At 36.1% G+C, this 24,406-nt stretch overlaps 1 protein-coding gene across 3 annotated transcripts in view; it reads left to right on the top strand.

Moving 5' to 3' along the window:
• Positions 1 to 24,406, top strand: part of epb41l5 (erythrocyte membrane protein band 4.1 like 5) — a 40,646-nt gene that overhangs the window by 11,346 nt on the left and 4,894 nt on the right. For 2 of the 3 annotated variants that reach the window (XM_067408974.1, XM_067408975.1), the window contains exons 3-22: positions 1,029 to 1,133; positions 2,791 to 2,833; positions 3,348 to 3,426; positions 3,514 to 3,558; positions 3,858 to 3,910; positions 5,763 to 5,883; positions 6,190 to 6,277; positions 6,391 to 6,479; positions 7,690 to 7,780; positions 8,886 to 9,055; positions 10,213 to 10,319; positions 10,553 to 10,571; positions 12,632 to 12,671; positions 14,094 to 14,218; positions 18,648 to 18,793; positions 19,862 to 19,953; positions 20,292 to 20,420; positions 20,631 to 20,695; positions 21,014 to 21,136; positions 23,020 to 23,101. In XM_067408974.1, the coding sequence (XP_067265075.1) occupies positions 1,029 to 1,133; positions 2,791 to 2,833; positions 3,348 to 3,426; positions 3,514 to 3,558; positions 3,858 to 3,910; positions 5,763 to 5,883; positions 6,190 to 6,277; positions 6,391 to 6,479; positions 7,690 to 7,780; positions 8,886 to 9,055; positions 10,213 to 10,319; positions 10,553 to 10,571; positions 12,632 to 12,671; positions 14,094 to 14,218; positions 18,648 to 18,793; positions 19,862 to 19,953; positions 20,292 to 20,420; positions 20,631 to 20,695; positions 21,014 to 21,136; positions 23,020 to 23,101 (1,812 nt within the window). The remainder of the gene's footprint in view (positions 1 to 1,028; positions 1,134 to 2,790; positions 2,834 to 3,347; positions 3,427 to 3,513; positions 3,559 to 3,857; positions 3,911 to 5,762; positions 5,884 to 6,189; positions 6,278 to 6,390; positions 6,480 to 7,689; positions 7,781 to 8,885; positions 9,056 to 10,212; positions 10,320 to 10,552; positions 10,572 to 12,631; positions 12,672 to 14,093; positions 14,219 to 18,647; positions 18,794 to 19,861; positions 19,954 to 20,291; positions 20,421 to 20,630; positions 20,696 to 21,013; positions 21,137 to 23,019; positions 23,102 to 24,406) is intronic. The other variant, XM_067408976.1, reaches the window with a different exon arrangement.

Raw genomic sequence — 24,406 nt, 5'->3', positions numbered from 1 at the left:
AATGATTTCTGAAGGATCATGTGACACTGAATACTGGAGTAATGATGCTGAAAATTCAGCTTTGCATCACAGGAATAAATTACTTTGTGAAATATATTCAAATAGAAAACAGTTATTTTAAATTGTAATAATATTTCACAATATTACTGTTTTTACTGTATTTTTAATTAAATAAATGTAGCCTTGGTGAGCAGACGAAACTTTTTTTAAAAACATTAAAAATCTTAGTGGTTCCAAACTTTTGGACTGTACTGTATGTAGCTGTCCATAAAGTACTACTTTGTGTACTGTAAGATAAAGGTAAAAATAAAGGTGTTTAGATTAGATTAGATTAGATTATCTGAAATCAAGAAATTTAAATTTATAACTCGCTGATGTACACCGGAGCGTCCATGAAGTGGCCCCATTGTTAATTATCTCTAGTAGTAACATTTATCACTTGCTTAAATCTAGCCATGTTAAATGTTTGACTATTACTCTTTTTGTTTATTTGTTTTGTGGTCATGGGTCAGGGGCTTCCTTCGTTGTAAAGACAGACTGTGGCTCATTGGTTCGTCAAGATGCAGAACAAATGGTTAGAAATGGTTTGAAATCAGGCACATTTAGAAGTCAAGTAGTTATGCTGTTGCTGAGTTATCGTGGTTTAGACAGAAGAGCTCTTCTTACAGTTTGGAAATTGTGATTTTGTACGCTAAAGTGCTGAGGGTCTTTATGTCCCATAGATGAGTGGAGTCCAGTGTTTACATTTAAATGGAACATTTAAACTTATTTTTGCTTTAGATGTGTTTTTTTTTTGTTGTTGTTTTTTTACAGATATAGAAACAAAACTATGTAGAACTAAAACTACAGCCAAGTTAGAGTGGCCTGCTTGGCCAGACCTTATCCACTGCGGTTCCAATATGCATATTTATGTTAGAAACAAAAATGAAATTTGCATTAGTACTTTATTACATAATATTAGTTTAAATGCTACACCTGAAAGGCACTATTGACTGTTAGGATTTAAATCATGTTCTCTCTCTCTCCAGAAAAAAGCCAAAGGTGCAGAGCTGTTTGAACAGATCATGTACCACCTGGATGTTGTCGAGAAGGATTACTTTGGCCTGCGCTTCATGGATTCAGCCCAAGTACCGGTAAGAGCAAAAGGATTTCTAGAAAGTGGATGCAAGATGTGCTTTGATATGTGTTGATATGTCATCTGATTTGATCATTACTTTCCTGTTTATTTGATCATTACGTTCCTGTTTATTACTGTAAAGCTGCTTTGAAACAATCTATTTTTTATAAAGCTCTACATTTAATATAGCTGCAAGCAGTAATGATTGGGCCCAAGCTTTAGAGAAACTGTGCACGTTAGGCAGTATGCATTTGAAGTGGGTAAATATAACAGAACTATGTCAAAGCCACTTGAATGCGCCAAATTTACTGGACCCAGCTAGTGCCACTATGGCTGTGAACCACAATAGCTACACCCATGAGATAATTTAAATTTAGATTAATTTCTAGTGGTCATCCGCTATATATCGGCAAGGCCGATATGTTGGCTGATGTTTGGCATTTTTAAAATGTCGGCATCGGTTTATGTGTTAGAAGCGACTTTTATTTTGATGCCGTGTCAAACTTTTATTTTGAGAAGTTTGGCCCAGAATTTTCATTTCGGTGCAGAATTACTAAAAGGCTTTGTTGATTTCCATTTTCCTTTTATTAATTTATTGCACACTTATCCAAAGCTGCTTACAAATAAGGGATACTGCAGCATTTCACATTAAATTTGCAGGGGAGTTATTTGGAGGTAGGGGGGTTACTAAAACGTATGTTTATTAAACTTGATGCGGGCAGCAACTGGCAGCCAGTGAAGAGAGACAGAGAGAGTTTAACATCAACTCCTAGTCTCATCAAGACTGAGCACGTTGTCTGATGTTGTATGGCAGTCCTCAGGACTGGGTGGTCTTCATGATTTGGTTTGAGTCAAACAGATCTCCCAAAATTCCTGACAAGTTTGGATGCTGCTTTTATTACCATACCTAGCTAAATTTGACAAGGAATATTCTAGATTTGGTGCATTCCCTGCTTGCATTGTAGATGCAAGTGTTGTTACTGCAAAATCACTGAAATTCAGGAGCTTTTCCTTAATTGCATTTGTTAAACATTGTCATTTTTTGCAGTTTCATTTGCTTTAACTATTCTGATGGTTTCTTTTGTAGAATAAGTAGTCATCATTTATTAACTTCTGTTCAGCTGAATAAAAAGAACTCCAGGATGCACATTCTAATAAACTTTCATTATTGACACTTATGTAACTTTAAGAGTGATAAAATATTAAATCTGCTAAAGAGCAGCAGACAGAGCTCAGGCTAGTGCAGAGGAAAGAGGGAGGGAAGAGTGTGTAAGGAATGTGTGGGAGAGATTGAGACACTATATTCTTCCATCAGCATGAGTGCCTCCACCCTTCCTCCCTCCATCACTCCCTCCACATTGTTCATGCATCACCCCACTATAGCAGCCCAGCTCAATAGACAGGACAGAATTTTCTAGTGTGTTCAGACGGCTCAAAGCAGACCAAAGTGGCTGATGATTTTTATTTATTTATTTATTTTTAAACCAGACATGTTGTTAAATGTTAATAATATCTTCAATAAACGCATCAAAAAGACTACATAAGACTGCTGTTTTTATATTCAGAAAATGAAAGGTTTTCCATATCCCCAAGCAAATGATGCATTTCTTTCTTTTTATTTATTTATACAAAAATACATAATTTTTTTTTTTTTTTTTTTTTTTTTTTTACAGCATTGGCTTGATGTCACCAAAAGCATCAAAAAACAAGTCAAAAGTAAGTAAAATGCTGTTTTCTTACTACTGAACTCACTTGTGAAATTATGTTTGATGTTTTGATTATATAAGCAACATGAAGGGTGTTTTGGTGATTTTAAATGATACAGGCCTGATACACTCGAACACTCCTTCATAGAGAATTATCCATGGTTATTCACTCAGAAACTCTGTTTCAAAACCTTGTAGGCTAGCATTGCACTATCTAGGAAGGAAGCTCATAAGGTTTTGAAACAGAGCAACATTTTTAGTTAGTCTTCCTGAGTACTCTCAGAAATAACTGTTTGTATAGAGTTAACGCTTAACTGTGTATGTGAAGGGCGGTTAATAATGAACCATGAAATGGAAACTCTTTATCTCATCATGCATGACATTCTTTCTGAAATTCCATTTCTATTCTGCAGTCTTAACTTTTTTTTAACGTTAACTTTTTACACCACAACAAACTGTATACTTGTGCACTGCAGACTCAAGCATTTTGCTTTGTTTGACGTGTCTATTATGCCTTGTTTCAGTTGGACCACCATATTGCCTCCATATGAGAGTAAAGTTCTACTCCTCAGAGCCCAACAACTTGCACGAAGAGCTAACAAGGTTCATCACCTGTTTATACAATTAACAAACTACTAATATTTACTCAATTGTTTTACTCAATTTCTTTGTCTTCATTATCTTTTGCAGATACCTTTTTGTACTACAGTTAAAGCAGGACATTCTCAGTGGAAAGTAAGTGAAGTTGTTTTGAATTGTGTCCTAAAAGCATCTTGACATTTGTCTACTTATTACTATTATTTAAAAGTTGTATTATGCTTTTTTTCAACTGATTTTAGAATTTATAATTGTATTCTTGTACTAAACAGCTGGTGTTATTAAGGGCATTGCAGCAAAACCTTTTACATCTAACAGAATCCGTGATAAATTTCTCATTGTTACGAAACACTTTGAAAAATGCTTTTTTTTTTAAAAAAACTTGAATGTTTTTATGACTTTTAGTAATTATGCTGTGATCATCTTGTTTAATCTAGGTTAGAGTGCCCGTTTGAAACAGCAGTGGAGTTGGCTGCGTATGCTTTACAGGGTAAGTGACAGAACTGGATGTTTTTAAAATTTGTTTAGAAATACTATGATTTATACTACTGTTCAAAAGTTTGGGGTTATACTTATTTGATAAAAAATAAAGTAAAATGTAATATTTTGAAATATTATTGTTGATTAAGTTGATTAAATGCTTGATTAAGTGTTTTCTATTTTAAAATATGTTGAAGTGTAAATTATTCCTGAGATGGCAAAGCTGAATTTTCAGCATCATTACTCCAGTCTTCATTGTCACATGATCCTTCAGAAAGCATTCTAAAATGCTTGATTTGGTGCTCAAGAATTATTTATTATTGTCAATGTCAAACACAATTGTGCTGCTTAATAATTTTGTGAAAGCCATGACAAATATTAAGGATTTTTTTTTATAAAGTTTGAAGCATTTATTTGAAAATAGTTATTTGAAATAAAAATTATAAATGTCTTGATTTAATGTGTCATTGCTGAATAAGTTTTTATTTCTTTCAAACTTTTGAACAGTAGTGTATATTACAGTATATTACACATTATTTTCATTTCAAGGAGTAATTTGACGAGAGATCAATTTCCCAGCTTGTTGTGAACTTGAACATTTTTGGTCAGAGAGAGAGAGAGAGAGAGAGAGAAAGAGAGAGAGAGAGAGAAAGAGAGAGAGAGAGAGAAAGTGTGACAGTGGTTTTGCAAAATTTCTCTTTCATTCTCAAAAGTAAATGACTCATTAGTGTGGGTCTGAAAGAAAGGGCTCCTTATCACCCTCCTACTGTGCTCTGATCTTCTACATAAATGCACCACATTCTGCTGGCATTTAGCCGCTTTTTTTTTTTTTTTTTGGGAAACATGGTTATGTAATCTCAAGTTAGGAGAGTGAAGGTGATTGCACACTGAGTCCGAAATTCACATGCGAAACTTTTGCACGTTAAAAAATAAATTCGACCTCATGTTATGTCAATCGCGTTTGCACACTGCCTCCGAAACTTTCGTCCGTCAAAAAAATATTCGGATCAGGTTCGATTTTCAGCGTTTTTCGCATCTGTGGCACGCATTTTGAGAGATGTTTTGACAATTCAGAGCAACCGTACACGAACGCAAAAATCCAGAATGCCATCTGACAAGTTGATCCACATCGTCTACAGCACAAATCAGTTGCACTGAATGACAAACAACATGAGGAATATAAAGAGACCGAATATAAAGACATATTGTGCCAGTAGTAAAGCATCAAACAGAGGCACTGATATCCTGAAGTAACTAATCTTTGAAACGCTCGGATAATCCCGCAGCTCCTTGATGAGGTGAATTCTCCTTTCTCTCTATGCAATCTCAGGATTGAATGGACCCAATATTTCCTCTTTCTTTTTCAATTTTTAAGAAGAGAGGAGACAACTAATCGTGCTCACTGCTGCTTGAAGACTTTTATATTGTTTTGCGAAAAAATTTTTTTTTTTTTTTTTTTTTCCCGCAACACATTCATTAATACGCATCGGACTCAGTGTGCAAGGTCTCTGTGCGTGACGAATTTTTAGGATTGCGAATACGAAAAAATGCATGCGAAAATTTCGGACTCAGTGTGCAATGACCTTGAGGATAATGTGTTTTATCTGTTGGAGAGAATGATTTGTCCTGGTTCTCTCTAATTATGATATTTTCATAATTTCACCACTGTAGCTGCTGTGGAACAACTTGAACTGAGTTGTAACATGACAACAAAAGCCGCAACCAGTAGCAATTCTTTTCTTCAAAAACTGGTACAGATCAGGCCATGATGGAGCATTCAGTCCTGATAACTAATTTTTATATTTAAAAAAAAAAATCACCTAAAAGCTACAAATGCTGATCTGTAGCATTTTACCTTTCAGCTGAACTGGGCGATTGTGACCCTGCTGAGCACGGACTTGACCTAGTGTCAGAATTCCGCTTCACCCCAAACCAGACGGAAGACATGGAAGTAGATATCTACAATGCCTGGAAGGAGTGCAGGTATAAATGAAAGAGCTCATTCTATGAAAACATACACATAATGACTCTTTTTAAGCAGGTGCTTAGAGAGGAAATCTAAATGTAAAGCAGGTAGCTAAATTTCAATGTGTGGGTCATCACCTCTAACTCTTCTTGGATCTCTCCTGTCTACAAAGCTCTACTGTTGACCCTGAACACTTCATATGTGATTTATGACCCATCACTGTAACCTTGACAAGCTATAATCAACAGCAGATGTGCAGCAGCTCGGGTTGTTACATTTTTCTCTACATTTTGTTTTACCCTGTTTGTTTGCTGGTGTTGCAGGGGCCAGACACCAGCACAAGCTGAGATAAACTACCTGAATAAGGCCAAATGGCTGGAGATGTATGGGGTGGACATGCATATGGTTAAGGTATTCATTTAAAGCATGCATTAGTTTGTTAAAATCAGGACCTTGAGGGGGACTCTCTTCAATCCAGATATATCTAGAAACTTATCTGTTCTTTATGTTACCTCCTCCTTCAGGCACGCGACGGAAATGAATACAGCCTGGGTTTGACCCCCACTGGAGTGCTTGTGTTTGAAGGGGAATCTAAGATTGGCCTCTTCTTCTGGTAAGAGCTCCCTCACAAGCTCTTTATAGCTGCAGTGTGTAATTTATTCACCACTAGCAGCACCAAAAATAGTAAATAGTAAAGAATAGACATTTCAAAATTAGGGATGGGCATCTCAAGCAAAAATAATATTCAAAGATCGCTGGGAATTATTTGATTTATTATTCAAAAATCACACCCCTTCCCCGCATGCATGCACACACAAACAAAGAGAGATGGAGAGAGACCATTCACGCTTTCAATCTGTATGATATTGATAATCAGTTTAATTCATTTGGGAATATGCTGTCTTAACTCAAGCCATAAAATGATTGTAATGTGCTGAAACATTAATATGTTCATTAAGATAAGTGAAAGTAAAATCCGCACGGCCATTCATAACGGTGGGAAGCAGTGCGAGCGTTTTCAATTAATTCCTACGTTGAGCTTCCACAGGAATAAACTGAAAACGCTCGCTCTCCGCCAGTGGACACGCACCATGAATGACCGAGGGGATTTTACTTTCACTTTCAAATTAGCGCCAATTCGGGAGTGGAGACAAGTGATGATACCGGTGTTGTTCCTGAACACTGGCAACACTGACTATTGCAGCAAGCCTATCTCAAGCCATATTGATTTTAGGCTGCCTAAACGCGTTATAACATTGTGAACAGCCTGAATGATGGCACTTGTCATGTGACCATTGATTTTAACGTCTCTGTTATATGCCACGCTAGTCTGTGTTCTACTGTTGTCTAAAGTTGATTGACAGCTTGTTAGGTGCATTATTGGCAGCGCGCGCCACCCTCTGGTTACATGAACGTGTCACCATTGAAAACATGAGGAATTTTTTTTAAGACGACAATCGCAGAACCTATTCGATATTATATAATTAAATCAACTAATCGAATATTCGAAAATCGTGACACATCCCTATTCAAAATAGGAGTCCAGTGTTTTTTGAGCTTGTGCCCCAGCCTGTTTATTAAATAAAAGCTTCTGAGATACATGATTTATGAACAGACATACAGTGTTTTCTTTGTGCAGGTCTTAAAAAAAATGTTATAAAAAGCCTTCATTCTGATTTTAAAAACTTGAAGAAACACACACTTCACCTTTAACCACAAGTTTAGCAATACTTTAAATATTTGTCCACTAAATGTTCTGTTATACTTCAGTAAATGTAGTGACAAAGGCCATTTTATCTAAAGCAAACCGGTTGTCTGCACAGGCCCAAGATCACACGTTTGGACTTTAAGAAGAGCAAACTCACCCTGGTGGTAGTGGAGGATGATGAACAGGTAATGCAGGAGACAGAAGAGGTAAAGAAACATCTCGCACACAGAGACACGCACACACATACAGTTGACACAACATCTGCTTGTGAGGTTGCTTGTGACGAAAATAGTATGCACACTCTCCACACTCCTGACCTGAGTGTGGTTTATGGCTGGTATTAACATGCATCTTAAATCTCCTATGACCACTTCTGACTGTTTGTGATCAGATGGTTGTTTTGTTCATACATAATTAGCAAGCAAAAACAATTGGTAGTTGGTTCTTTGAAGTTGCCTATTAGGACCCATTTGTTTGTTTATGTTTAATAAATGCAATAACATACATCTGCAATATATGCAATAACACAATGTGAAGCATGTACCTTTGTGCATCCAGAAACGAACCAGTTTGTTTGTGTGAGAAAATGTGTTCTTGCTGAGACTGTTGGCATCTCTCCAGTACGAGTTAATAAACAACGGACTCCCTTCAGGCATGCCTGGCATCTGAAGCACTTCACACTTTATAAAGCACTCGAGCTGTGAATGTGAGGACAGAACTGCCCATCACTCTCTTAAGTTTGAACATATACAATAACAACGTCAGTCATGACACATGATGGTATCAGACAGAAACCAAAGATGTATTTTGAGGGGGTTCTGGGGTTTGGTGCATTGCGGTTTCTGTCCAAGTCTGGAAGTTGATTATTGCACACTGAGCCCCCAGACTCCCCAGGTCTTTGAAGTTACACCTCAGCAGTTCAACTAATAAAAAAAAAAACAGACAGAATTTGATTTGCCTAAATACAGCAGATGGAAATTAGATTGAGCATTTGGTTTTTGCTGAATGTATCATTTTTTTCCCCTCTGTCTTTGCTAACACTTGCAAAGGAAGCAAATTATTTAAATACATGAGTGAAGTTCAGTTCATGGTGTAGTGTTCTCAGTGTCTTGTAGCAGCTCGTTTTGCAGTAGACCACTTAAAATGTATTTGTTATATGTTCTCAACATCATTCTCAGCATGTTCTTGAGATTACATTTGTTTATGCCTTCTTTCTGCCTTCATTCTTAAACCATTCATTCTGTGCTTATTTTATCACACCAATAGATAAATTAATAGTACATTGCTCTTACGTTGTGTACTCTGCCATAGGGGAAAGAGCAGGAGCACACATTCGTCTTCCGCATGGACCATCCGAAGGCCTGCAAGCATCTGTGGAAGTGTGCTGTAGAACACCATGCCTTTTTCCGCCTACGTGGTCCCGTTCAGAAGAGCTCAGCTCGGTCCGGGTTCATCCGAATGGGCTCACGTTTCAGATACAGGTCAGATATTTATTTATTTATTTATTTATTTATTTATTTATTTATTTATTTATTTATTTATTTATTTATTTATTTATTTATTTATCTTCCCCCCCCCCCCTTCTCTTCCCCTCCTAAAGTTCATTGATCATTTGTCCATTGTGAGTGTTTAGGAAATAATAAAATGGGGAAAAGAAATCCTACAGACTTATGACAATGACTTAGACACTTAGCTCACACTAAAACCTCTTACACAAACTTTATCACCTACATAGCAATGCCTTGGTGCCGACCCACAATATGCATTTTAGCAATGAGTTTTGTATGGGCGAGCACGACCAAACTATATTTTAGACTACTTGTTTATATGGTTTTGTTGAAAGCAACCACTAATTTTGTGTAATTTAAATTTGGTGAAGGGATTGGATTTATTTGAAGCTCTTATAACCATTAAATCTCGTACAATGACTTCAGTAGGAGGCACGTTTTAAAGTAGTGCATTTTGGGTAACATGTAATACCTGTGGTTTTATTTATGAATTTAGTATAAACCCATTATAATCATGCCCAGTGGTCAGTTGAATGTTATTGTCTTTTTCCCTGTATTTAGACAAGACTTCCTGTTTTTTATAGGTCCACTTTACAATATCTGCTGCTAAGTTGTAAATCGTAGCATAGTCTGCTCTAAACGTGTGTGTGTGTGTGTGTGTGTTTGTGTGTGTGTGTTAGTTGTACTTACTATGGAATTGCATCTTATCTCCAGCTGCCAGCCTGGAGCTTTGACATTGTCCAGTTCGGCTTCTTATTGGCCAGGCTTTTTTTGCCTGCATTTATTTTTGCACTTATTCTAGCTCCAGAATTAATCTATTTTTTACATCAGTGAGTTTACTTATCTTTGATTTCACCTGTGTGTGTCTGATTGTGTTAATTAGTTAGTTTTTTTTTAGTTTTTTGTTAAATTGTTTACTAATGCTGGTTGGTCTTCTTATCCTCCAAGGAACAGTGGAATTACTTTTTTTTTTTTTCTTTTTTTTTTTTACAATTTCCGATGCCATTAGACTTTCATTACTCTAAGCTAGTAAAAGTAAATGTCTACAGTCTTATCAAGTCAGCGGGGATTTATCATGAAGGTTTTACAGATGTGTATAACTGATGTATATTTCTTTTATTTGTGGGAAGTGGGAAGACAGAATATCAGACAACTAAGGCCAACAAAGCTAGACGATCTGCATCCTTTGAAAGACGACCAAGTCGTCGTTATTCTAGAAGGACCATGCAGAACAGAGGTGAGAAAAAGACCTGCTTAGTGTTGGGGATTAAAACTGTACAGCATTTTATGTCCATTTTTGCCTCCTATAAATAGTTATGTACTCATCTTTTGTTCTTTAGCAGCTTCTTTTTCAAATAGTTGACTCATCCCCAACACCATTTCAGCTACATGTACATAATTCTGTTGGGACTTCAGCTTTGTGTGATCTTGCATAATACCATGCTCATTCTTTTGTTTGTTTCCCCACAGGTCCTAACAGATCTTTAGAGTAAGTATTTTACATTGCTGCATTGTGTAATGGAATATTAAATTTCTTGATTTTAAATTAGGCTTGAATTTTAAATAGTGATAAGGTGAATTTGAGTTTCAACATCAGTCATAAAGTATGTCATTTGAAAGCACATCAACACACTGTTCAGAGCTGTTCACTGCTTCTATGGACTTGATCATGTTTCTATACTAGTATATAGTTTTACTATGTGTGCGTATAGTAACTGTTTATAAACTATGAATGATTTAATGTCCAGATATACCGAGATGCTGTCAAACTAACTAGGGTATTTTGAGGTTTTTTTTTTTTAAACATGATTTGAATGTAATATAGGATGTGAAGTACTACTACTATGTTCTTTTTCCAGGGGAATAATGCATCATTAGTCTGTCAGCTTAAGGGCATGCTGTCAGGTTGAAAGACTTATAAATACCCCTGCTTAGACTATGATTTAGCTGGATTTAAAGATGCAAATGTGGGCAACATCATGTGCTGGCACTTTTGTCATGATCATTTGTAGGGACTTTTCAAGACTGATGCTGTGACTAATACAATAATGCTTCTTAAATATGCTTATAAAATATTTATAAAAAAAAAATAAACAGCGTATATATGTGCACACTTTCCGCTCACTCTAGACTGTGTACACACACTTTTACTGGAGTGAGCAAAGTAATGAAGTACACAGAATGATTTTAAACTCTGTTTTCATTTTGATAAACACATTTGGATTAAATATTCTAGTCTTATTAATGGAGTTAAACACTCAAATTATATAAAATCATTATCCAGAAGTTAAATTTTTTTTTATGAATTTAGAATTTAGAAATATTTGTAGTGAATGCGCTGCTTTTGAACACCTTTGCTGTGGCACACTATACATTTTAATGTTTTAATTCAGCAAGGAGTGCTAGGTGCATGACAGTTCCTCTTTAAACTAATTTGCAGAACTCATGTTCTGAGAAAATATTTCTTGCGAGCTGCGAGAACAATAATCATTGATGCTCACTTGACTCTGATATTATAGCAGACACTGCTGGATTAGTTTGGTGGTAGAATGGTCCATTTGGCAGTTTAAAACGGTCCGATGACAATACTGTACAACCACTGCGGCACGGAGGTGTGCTGTTGATGTCGTGTGCAGGCGATGTCGTGTGCAGGCAGACAGTAGCCTAATGATAACTCCTCCTGTGATCTTCCCAATATTATGAAAAATACCATTGTATTTGAAAGAAACTGTAAGATTTGCACTTAAAAAAAAAAAAAAAAAAAAGTTTTGTCAATGTCAGACAATTGTATTTACACTGCAAAAAATAAGTAGTCTTATCTGTTTCCATTAAAAATATACTGTATAAACATCCTAAAATATATGTTCTTTATAGGAAAAACTGTATAAATTTGATTTGTTTAAAACAATTAAAAATACTGTTTTGCCAGTGGGAATGAATGAGAATAACTCTTCTCTGAAAATGTTCTCTAAAAAGTATTTTATATGGCTTTTATGGATATTTTTGATATATAATTTATTCTAAAACAAGACAAAGATACTGATTGATTTTTATTGTAATCTGATGGCACAAATGGCATTTATTAAATGTGGTATCAAGTGACTAGGAATATGCCTATGGAAATGATATGCAGATGACATGTCTAGTAAAACTAGACATTAAGCTCCATATATGGTTATTTCAGGGAGGAGGGGGGTGGAGATGCATGTAGGCACAATCTTCAGCTGACTGGGTTTTATAAAGGGAATTTTGCTCAAGCTCGGAGGTACGCATTGGTTTTATAATTCTGAAAAATTGTGCATACGCAAATTCTAGATTTTAGGATGAAATCTACGGAAAGTTTTATACTTGAGGCCCCTGGTCACATGCTGAAACAGCATCAGGAATGTCTTAGCTCATGCTGTTCCAGTGTTGGTTTGACATAGCAATGTTTTCTGGTCACCTCTATAAAGGGACCATCTTTGTGCTGCCTACTGTAGTCAGTCAACAGTAGCTCATAAATCCTGACAGGTTATATATCACCTCACATTTTCTCTTCTCTTTCCACAGTAACCACAATAACGGAGTGAGCCCAAGCTCAGAAACAAAGGTAGTACATCCTTGCTGTTCTTTTACAAAAATGTACTTGCTAACCAATGTTATTACAGTTAAGATGTTTTTTGTTTTAATTGTTTGGTTTAATCTTCCAAAGAAATGCCAGGTCGTATTTCACTCCAAACATAAATTATTGCATATGAGTAAACATGAGTAAAAAAATCTCAGAGTAATGAATTATGTAAAATACTCTACTTTTCAAAGGTTTGGGGTCAGTAAGATTTTTTTTTTTTTAATTAATACTTTTACTCAGCAAGGTTGCTTTAAAAATGTGACGGTGAACAGTGACACTTTGGTATGGGGAGCACATTCATTATTAACTATGACTTTTGCCTCAAACTCTTAATTTACTGCTTATTAATATTTAGTAAGGTAGTTGTTGTAGCATTTAAGCTTAGGAATGGGATAGGATTTAGGGATGTAGAATATGGTCATGCAGAATAAGGCATTAATATGTGCTTTATAAGTACTAATAAACATCAAATATGCAAGCTAATAAACTAGTTAAAAGTGTTCTTCATACAAAAGTGTTACCATAAACACACTTATAATTTTACAAGAGATTCCTATTTCAAATAAATGCTATTCTTTTAAACTTTTTTTTCATCGAAGAATCCTGAAAAAAGTTGTCAGTTTCTACAAAAATAATAAGCAGCACAACCGTTTTCACCATTGATAATAAAAAATGTTACTGCACCAATAATGGCTGGGTTAATAATGGCGTAATGGCTGCTGAAAATTCAGCATTGCCATCACAGGAATAAATTACATTTTTAAAATATATTAAAATCAAAAAGTTATTTTAAATTGCAATAATGTTTTTACTGTATTTTTGATCAAATAAATGCAGCTTTGGTGAGTCACTAACAAAGAGTGACCATTAGTTCTTCAAATACAGATGTATAGATACAGGCTCCTACTAATAACTTAATTCAACAAAAGTAACCTCTTTTCCTACATATTTTTAGTGGTTTAAATGTATAATCTAAATGTTTGACCAATTATGAACTATCATTTAGCCTACTATATGTTGTGTACATAACTGTGCCCTACCATCACCAATAAATAAATTATTTTTAGAGCACAAAATTGTTTGCAAGAGAACAAATTTCTTCATTGATATAGTCACTTAATTTTGCTCTCAGAATGCACCAGATTTATCCATTTAAATTTAAAATGTACTAAATTTCCCTCCGGGGGGCATGCCTCCAGACCCCCCTAGAGGAACAGATGTCTACCCACCACAGTCTCACAAAATGCTGTGGGAAACACTGATATCTCTAACTAGTTTGATTTTAACTTGATTTTTTTTTTTTTTTTTTTTTTTTTTTAATGCATTCACATATTTGTTTTGGCAAGGCTATTTTGCTTTGAGTTTTTTTGTACCTAATTGCAGCCCACACACTTCTTTCCTCAGCCCACCCAAACACGGCCTCCCTGGTCCGGTATGCCCGTGGTCAGCAGCCCACCCTCTGCACCAGGTCCCATGGAAATCGAAACCCTCCCCAGAAGCCCCGGTGGCAGCCAATCGGACAAGAGGAGGTGAGCTTTTCACAATTTTAATGCAATAAGACCTCTAAGCAGGTTAATCTGATTCCCTGCTGTTACTCCAGGCTCCTGCACAGCCAGTTAACATCACTTTTGCAGAGTGCAACACTTGTATAAAAGATATATTTTGGCTGTTTGGTACTGCTGCTGGTAGTGTGATGGTGAGCTGGTGTGAGGTTGTAGTGCTGGCTGGTGACTGGTGCCGAAGGTGCTTCATGCTGTTTAGCTTTGACGTTGAGCAGATGGCTGCTTCAGCACAGGAGAAAACGCCTGCTGGGCTGACAACAACAAACTCTCTCTTGACGTGAAAGGCCTGTCTTTCTCTCTGTCTCCCCCCCCCCCCACCCACCCCCGTCTTGCTCTATCTCCTGAGGCTGTCTTTGGGGTTATTGTGCTGTGCAGAGCTTTGCTATAAAATTGAAATATGGAAAATAAATTAAATCAGACAGTGGTATTATTGTGAGTGTTGGATATGTTGTCCTGTCTTATGAAAATTTGATCCTCGTTCCTTAATGTTCTAGTTTTTTTTTTCTTTTTTCTTTTTTTTTTTTTTGTTAAACTTTGTTCTAGTCTGATGTTCTGAAACCCCAGTGGCCTTTTCATAAGGCAAGGTATGTATACTCCTGTTTTCAACCCTTCATAGGCTCACTTCAACAAATCAGTGCATTTCTGAGGGAGTCCTTGTGATTGGCTTTGTATGTTGTTGTTTTTCTCTGGCTGGGAAAATCAGTATCTACATCAGTTTTGCTATTGCTTGATTCTTGTCCAAACCAACCAACCTAATCAGTAGGGTACCTGTGATCTCAGCTGGGCCAATAGAATGGTGTGGTGTAAATGCCAGATGAGCAATGGGCTCTCTGTTTTTGGCTTGGTGACTGTCCTGTCCTCTCCTTCATCAAACCTGATACTACTGCTAGTAACTTTGCTTGTCAAAGATGGAATCAACACAGACAAGTGGACATCTCTTCTCCATTCCTTTCTGATGACAATTTCTCACTTCTGTTCTTCTTATTTTAATTGATTCTTAAGTCCTATTAATACTCCTCACTAACCAAACACAACCCCCTTCTGCCTAACCTAGTAAATAGACTAAAAATACTTTCTTGCCTTCAATTTTGTTCACTCAAGTATGTTTTGAAGTTATTCATCCCTCTTTTTTTCAAATTACATGTCTTACCATCTGCTCTCCCACTGATCCATTTTCATTGCCACATCTTTGTGCTATAATAAATTTAATAAATATTTAATAAAGTATAATATCATAGTTTTAATATTAGTAACACATTTTTGCTCAATATTTATTAATTAATTAGTCTCAATAATACTTAATAGTAAAAATACTAATTTTGCTTCTCAACAAAGTGATTAATTCGTGAATGGTAAAATTATTCAAACAATGAATCAGATTCACCAAATTGTGAATCTGTTCAAATCAATCAGCTCCCTATTTCAGGGACTTGGCCATTTTAAGGACTGTCTCAATCGCAAAATACTTGCAGTGAACTGAAACGCTCACTCCATAAATAAGCCCACAATGCACTGTGAAAACCAGGAAGCATCAATGCTCACTATGTTCCCTTAACATAAGGGAGGTTCTAAAGCACAAAACATAAATCATATGAGCCAATTCACTACACATAATGACACGCAATAGATGTTTTTTAACATGCAAACCATTATTTGTGTCAGCATAAACACATCGCTAGACAGGTGATGAACATAATCAAGCTAACATTTTTTTTTTTACGGCTGAAATGTTGCACATATATTACCAAGCAAGGTATTTATAATAATGTACTTTAGGTAACATTAAAAAATAATATATATCAGTTCTGCTCTGGGTCATAAATACCAGTAGTGATGTTGTACAGTACACGATATACAGGTTCACGACCTAGGAAGCTAGGGAGTTGATTGAGATGCACCCTGATTCATTAAAAGGAACATAATTTGAAAATCAGACATCTCAGATGTTTCTTGTTGAGTGCAACAAGGACAGAAGATATATGTTGAATAGTGATTCAGGAAGCATGCACTCAAAAGATGCAATTAACTTGTGCCTTTTTGCTAGATAAAATTATATAAAAATGTATTTGTATTATCTTGTATTTGTGACAGTTTGTTTTTGTAGTCTGAATCTATCCTCTCAGGCAGTTGGCTAGTGAGAAGTCTACCACATACTTTATTATTCAAGGTGCAAAAGGTAGTAGTCCAGTGGTTAACAGTACCATTATTTAAGAATGGATTTTAAACATGAAGATATTTTACTCCCTTTCACTCAGAAATTAGGATATTCGAAAATATCATTGCATTAGAACAGGCTATGAATGGGATATGTTTAATGCATGATATTAAACTACATTAAATTTGTAGAACACATTGTGTGTTAATGCAGCTTGAAAGAGTGAAATATCATTACCAGGAAATACTGCCTCTACAGTGCGTTTGAACTAGTGCATTCATCTATGAACTATGTAGCTCTTAATATATCTTCTGTATATCATCCTCTGCCTTAGCTCCTTCAACTTCTTACCTTGTTTTGTTGCCTTTGTTTTACCTCCCTTTTTATGTTGCCTACCCTTTTCTGATGTCTGCATATCAAACTCTACAGTATTCCTGTCCCCTCATGCTAACACTCCCCCCTCCTCCACTGACCCATCCAGGCTTCACTCCCCCCACTCAATCCCACCATTGACTCCAGCGTGACTGCCCTGCACCTCCTCTCAGGCACGGATGCTGTCACAGCTCCTCCTCCCCCGCATTCCTTGGATACAAACTGTGCGCCAGGAAACGCCAGGATAAAAGGCATATTCTCTGACTGAGATCAAGTGAAACTACCTGGACTCTTCCCCTCATTCCAACCACAGAAAGCGTTCTATGCCCTTTCCCTCTTAGACTGAAACCAGCCAGAGTGATGAGATAACCTTCATGGGAGATGCCTGAAATTCTTACTGTGGCTGTGCTTGTGATGACAATGACTTTGTCATTATTCAACCAGCTTTGTCACACAGGAAATATCTTGTTGACATTTATTTTAGCTATTTATTTGACATAAAAGTTATACCTTGATCAACATATTTGGTTTTAATTGATTGTTTAGACCTACTGTACATTTAAAACCATTATTAGGTGCTTTTCACAAATAGGGTACAAAATAGGGCATTAGAATTTCACTTAAAGGAAGTGCTTTACCTTTTAGAAAGTGATGTTTGTCCACCTCAAGATGGTTATATTTATTTGAGGTTAGAAATTTTTGAAAACCTATTAGTTTTTGATTAAATAAATGTAAAAAAAAAAAAAAAAAAAAATGGATAAAATAAAATACCAAAGTGGGTAACAGTGCTGCCTAAATAAGAACCTGTTTATTTTTAAAGGAAAATTATTTTATAGGAAAAAAATTTCCTTTAAATTAAAGAAAAAGAGGGATTTTTCCCCCTCTTAAGAACATTGGTTTTGTGCCTTTTAGGGAATAGGGAAACCTATTTGTAGCCTGTTTGTGAAAAAGTGCCATTAAGATGTGTTTTATTTCAGTATATCTCTGTGTAATAAGAATGATCTGATTATTGAACTTTGCTGTAAGTTCTTATTGGGGTGATTAGACATTTTAACCAGTTGACAACGTGTAGGGCAGTATACATGGTTTTTAGATTGTCAACAGTACAGTTATTACCAAAGGACAGCTGTATCTTACATGGCTGTAAGACATTTGATTAAAACTAACAAACTAAAGCAACTCCCCATTGTTTGTTTCAGTTTCTTTTTAGGTCTGTGGGAGATTTATATACGTTTTGTGTTAGAACTCATGTGATGTGACGTGACATTTCTGTAAATGACAAACTTGATTTGGAATGGAATGATTTATATATATATGAAGTGCTAATTACTTGGTCTGTACAGGCACTGAATACTGTATAGTGCAAATTGTGTGTGTGTGTGTGTGGTCTTTTAATCTAGATCTACAGGAATGTGCGTGGTCAGTTGGCATATGACTCTGTTAGATAACAGTTCCATTCCTTTTGTGTGAGGTTCTTCAGTAATAAGTGTGTGTGTTCTAAAATTTGATTATAAAGGTTTGAATGTGCTATTAGGATTGTGCAAAACATCGCATATATAAGTAAATCTGTCGCCCAACCCTAACGCATCTAGTTGTGAGAACACCATCTTTCACTGGGTGTAAAATATATATATATATATATAAAAAATGTGTGTGTATAATATATTTTAATTTTGACTATCATATATTTGGGATGCGATACTGTGCTATTGCATACATAGCTGTAACTTGAGGTTGGCTCAGCTTCAAGGACTTTTGTCCAGGTGAGTGACATTGTCATATCTATTGATGTGGACCATGTACGCGCAGCACATAGGGGGTTACATCCTATAACTGACAAATGGTAATTAACCCTTTCATCCTTCACAGCATGCCCTTGGTGACTGACCTCTTGGAGACGTGTGTAGATGAGGTTCTTCGGGCCACTGTTTCCATGGTGACAGCAGAAGAAGTGGGACCAAGTGCAGCTTATACCACAGCTAGCACTGTCACCGAGGAAACCCTCTCTCTGACCGGTCAGTTAATACATCACAAATACAGTGGGATGTACTGAAAATTTTGGACAATGTTTTTATTTTTTACATAATGTTTTTTATGCGTTTAAAATGTTTAGTGCATTTACAATGAACCATTTTAAATGCTTCAAAAGCAAAATCAGACATCAAAACAATTTTATAATGTACATTAGAAATGTTTAGTGCTTTTGTAACCTACCAGAATAATGAATAAAACAGTAATATTGACCAGTACCAATTACACACAGATTACCGTTCTTAAAGAAATTAATATATTTATTATGCAAGGATATATGAAACGGATCAAAGGTGACAGTAAAAACTTATGGTGCAACTGAATAGGTACTGTATGTGTTCTTTTTTTTATGTGAAATGGTAAATACCAGTTTAATTCAGCATGATTGAGGTTCACTTCTGACACAAATTAACAAATTACTGTCACTGTAACTTTTTTATTGTAAAACATTGGTCAAATATAGATGCTGGAATCTTAAGTCCTTAAGTAAAAACCAAACGTTTGCTTCTGTCATGTGCATTTTGCGATCTTGCTACTGGCTTGACAGTGGAAACGCAGCTTGATTTTTGACCTTGTGGGTCGAGGTCCGAGGCTATTGACCCCACCCGGCACATTGCTGGCACTGGCTCGCACTGGGCTGATAGTGGAAAAGCAGTTACTTTTTTTATTTTATGCAGTTTTGATGCATAAGAGATGTAAACAAAATTGTACCGACCATAAACTTCTGAACTGTAGTGTATATACATTTATATATACATTTACATGTATATACATTGGATATATACATTTATATATTTGAATTAATATCTAAAGGCTTTTATGACAAAACTATTTAATTTATATTTTACTTGGTTTTTATTTTGAGTATTTTAACAGACCTGTATTTATATTCTGCACAGTTATGGCGATGTCACACTCTGCCTTTCCATTGTGTGAACCAATTAACCCAAGAGTGAATCTGTTTTGATCCCCACACATGCAGATGTGTTTCCATCTGTCTATCTGACCTCTCATTGTTTAGTGATGCTCACTGAATCTGTTCTCATCCACAGAGGCTGCAGCTCGGCTCAAGCAACTAGAGATCGAAAACACTCCAGTGTCTGCTCCTGCCAGAACTAACGTCAACCTCAACATGAACAACCAGGTCAGTTCAGCCATCCAGAAGTCCCCACACACACTGAGAACAAAGCTTTCTAATTAAAGCTTGACAGACTTTAAATAAAAGGAGTAGGCACTGTGTTCAACACTCTAACCTAAGGACGTACTTTACATTAAATGTGAATAGGGAAGATGATTACTCATGTTATTACTGCAATCAGTGATATCTATATTTTTTCCAGCTCAATGCCACTTAAGGTCTTTTCGACCTGATATTTATTTAAGCCTGGTCTGTATATTTAAGCAAAGGGAACATTAACAGAACACAAATACACAGTGGATACAATTTCATCATCACACATTCAATCTTTTATTTGTGTGCAGGAGGAAGTGGTGAAACTGACAGAGAAAAGTTTAAATAGTAAGGGCAACAGTCCTGTGCTGAACCAGCTCAAAGCTCCTGATGAACTCAAGAGCAACATCCTGAAAGCTCAGGCAGAAGCAGCACTCAAGGTATTCTCATAGGCAGTTTTAGCGTTTATGTGCAGTATTAACATATTAGCTTATTCTAGGAAATTTGGCTGTTCGTCTTCCTCAAGGGGGTGGAAGGGGTACATACATGGTCACAACATCAGCATGATACTATATATGTTAATGTCAGGTAAACTGTTGCATAAAGTCTTGTGCATGTATATGTTTGGAAATGTCCATCTCTTTGTTCAGGATTCTAGAGATGAACTTGGACTGACTCCAGACAAGAACTGTAACCTACAGGAGGCAGCAGCCAGGTACGATTTATTTTGAGGGAGAGAACGCTGTTGTACATCTGTGCTAAAGGTGTAGAATGCCTTTTATAGCTAAACTGTTTTTGGGTTTAATGTCAGTTTATGCCATAAATTATTTGCTTCATGCACTGCCATTATAAATGACAATGTAGCAGCTGAAATTCAAGGTCAGACATTGTTTTTGATACATTTGTAATAATCTCTTGTAACCGATGACAAACATTAATACAAACATTTTAATTGTTACATGATTGTTATTAAAAAGAATCATTTTTTAAAAACAAAAGATGTGAACGGTGGATGCCTGTCTCTCTTTGTCAGACTGACGTGTCGAGGGGGGCGTATGGGAAGCACAACTTCTCTGCCAGTGAGTGGGAGAGCGGAACGGCAGGAGTCCTGGGACCTGTTCAAACAGCCCAGCCTGCTGCCCTGCTCTACTAGCAGGTGAGATCACAGCACACAAAACCTAGTCCAAGTACAGTGAGAAGATTGTACTACAAAGAAGCATTGCTTTGTTGTTTGAGTGTGTGGATTAAGACATAGTAGGGCCATGTGAGTGAGCCTGTGGGCCTGTAATCCTCCTGGGACAGTGGAGCACAAGCAGGCAGGCAGAAACTGGGGCACACCCAGATTAAAGGGGCCACCTGGTCCTCCCATCAGCAAGCCAGGGCTTGTTTTATTTCTTCTATACTGTATATGATCATACACTACCATTTAGAGGTTGGGGTCAGTATGTTTTTTTTTTTTTTTTTTTAATTCAGCAAGGATGCATAAAAGTGACTGCAAAGACATTTATTATGTTACAAAATTTTTATTTCAAATAAATGCTTTTGAACTTTCTATTTATCAAAGAATCTTGAAAAAATAGATCATCATTTCCACAAAAATATTAAGCTGCCCAACTGTTTCAATACTGATAATGATAAGAAATGTTTCTTGAGCAGCAAATCAACATATTAGAAGGATTTCTGAAGGATCATGTGACATTGAAGAGTGAAGACTGGAGTAATGATGCTGAAAATTCAGCTTTCCTTCACAGAATTAAATTATACTTTAAAATATATTAAAATAGATAACGGGTATTTAAAATTGTAATATTTCACAGTATTACTGTTTTATTGAATTTTTGATCAAATAAATGCAGCCTTAGCATAAGATACTTCTTTCAAAAATATTTAATAATCTTAACAACCCCCAACTTTTTAAAGTAGTATATGTTAACTAGAACTGGCAAGAATGTACGTAAGGAAGTAGTACAGATTTGGACACATTCCTCCAAAGATCTGTAGTGAACCCAGAACATTCCTTAATCTAGTTTTAACATATCCTTAATGTAGCTTGGTGTTGCCATCTAGTGGCAACTGTTGATATGTAGTTACCGAAGGTTCATATGGCCGTGGTCTGCCTGGAAACATGTACTCATGCCACAGATTGACTGCACAGTTATCTGTGTACACTGACTTGGAGCCATTCAGCTCAGATAGCCACATGATAAAAGAAAGATATGTAAAATAAGTGTCTTAGTGTGGAAGATTTTTTTTTTTCTCTATTCAACATCACTGTACACATCAGCTGCAGATTTTATTTACAGTTAGATATCTGTAGAATCAAATTAAATTTATCAAATGTGACTAATTGTTGAAATTATATACCATAAGAAAATCAGTTATTATGGATAGGAACAAGAGATTAAATTACAATTCACTAGTTATGCCAACATCAGATGCTCAGTTTGTACACCAAAATTATTGGTTTGATTCTCAGGGAACACACACACTGGCAAAACCGTCTGCCAAATGTGCAAATAATTTGTACCTTTACAATGGTACCCACTTTGTCAAGGCTGCTGTGCTCTGGTAGGAAGCTGTCCAAATGTGCACACACACAAACCCATAATCAACAGTAATCACAAGTGACCTCTGAGTCATTTCCTCAAACACTTCATAAGAGGTGTTCATAGATTTCATTCAAGGGTGAACATTGTGATTTCCTGTGTGTCTTTTGAATGAACACTAATGAATGGCTTGTGAAGTGCTTTGAAATGTTAAAAGGATTTCTCTGTCTTTTGTGCACATTACCAGTGTTCAAATCAAAAGGTTTTGTGTCCAGAGCTCTTCTCAGACATGCTTCATCAATATTGAAAATGCCTAAATATTGTTGTTATAATGTTTATTGTTTATTTGCTTGTTTTATTGTCACAAAATGGACTAAAACAACTTCATCAACAACTGCCATTGTTTTGTCATATATGGCATCTTCAAGATTCTCTAACAAAGACCAATCACTTGGCATTTTCATAAACCAATCTATCCATTGTCTGTCCTTAGCCTGGAAGAGAACACAGATGACTTCATTTCTTCTGTGCCGCCTCTGTTATCAGATCCACTGAATGAAACGCAGTCATCCAAGGTAACAAAAGTGGCTTAATGTCATTCCAGCTGCTGGCACGCTGTAATGAGAGTCCCCAGCAGCTGTCAACATACCCCATCATTTACTCACTCTCAGCTAACGCATGCTCTCCTTTACAGGGAAATTGAATTCGGCAAAAAAAAAAAAAAAAAAAAAAAAAATTTCTTTTTCCGTTGATTGTCAAACATTCATGTTGACATTTTGGCTGGTTCAGCAGGTAATAGAGTGCTGCAGAGATTGCATATTGTAGGCCAGCACAAAAATTCACATCACCCTGGTTCCCTTGGTAAAAAAACAATAAGTTGGTTTTTGGATTATTGCAGAAAATCTCTGGAACCAACAAAAGTTTGATACTTACACAAATGATAATCTTCACAAATGACAGTATCACAAAGTTTATGAATTTTGTTGCCTAAATAGAATTGCTAGAAGTCAAAAAGCAAAAGTTAGGCTATAAACAAACTCCGCCATGGTCACACAACTTTAACGTCACTACTGTCACCAGCTTTTGACTCTAAATGTAAACTCAGAAATGTAAACTGTTTGTCTTTATATAAAGTCTTCAGGTTGGAAATTCTGAGTTAAAATATTATACAAGATCATGAGTATAAACACAACAAGGCTGTAAAAGCAGACTAGTGATTAGATGTTAGTTTAATACTCACGAGACGTGTCATCTGACAGCCAGCTTTCTGTGCATGTGTGCGCTCAGAAAACAATCAGTTACAAGTTTAAACTGATATAGCTTTAAAACGCATGATAATAAACCTGAGTGTGATCGCGATATAGATGATAATCAAAACCAAGCAGATGTTTTGTTAGAATTTGGCAGAATATCCGATGCATGCAGGAGCTGTGAATGAAGGCAGTGATTCTGGATTGGTGGCGGCGAGCAGCAGCTCATTTGCATTTAAAGACACGTGCATGAAAAAAGCATGTTTTTGCTAGCACCTAAAAGTGGGTTTTTACATCATGGCATATCATGGCATGGTATTTTGAGCTGAAACTTCAGACACATTCTAGGGACACCTGAGACTTAAATTTACATCTTGTAAAAAGGGGCATAATAGTTCCCTTAGGGTGTCACTGACACCCTTTTAAGATATGTAAAAGCTTAAAAAAAATCATGAGTGGTGTGTATTACTGATGTATTTTATGTTGTAGTAGATTCAAATGTGAAAATATCTTGAGCTTGTGTTAACCACAGACCTTACTTGAGGCATTTAACCAAAAACCTATTGACTTCAGGACGTTGGAACCTGAAGTAAACTCATTTCTGGGTTTTAGGACCTATTCCTCTACGCA

This window comes from Chanodichthys erythropterus, chromosome 14 (assembly GCF_024489055.1).
Source record: "Chanodichthys erythropterus isolate Z2021 chromosome 14, ASM2448905v1, whole genome shotgun sequence".
In the NCBI taxonomy this organism is placed as follows: Eukaryota; Metazoa; Chordata; class Actinopteri; order Cypriniformes; family Xenocyprididae; genus Chanodichthys; species Chanodichthys erythropterus.
Note: the sequence above shows the minus strand (reverse complement) of the source record. Positions and strands in the feature narration are given on the sequence as shown.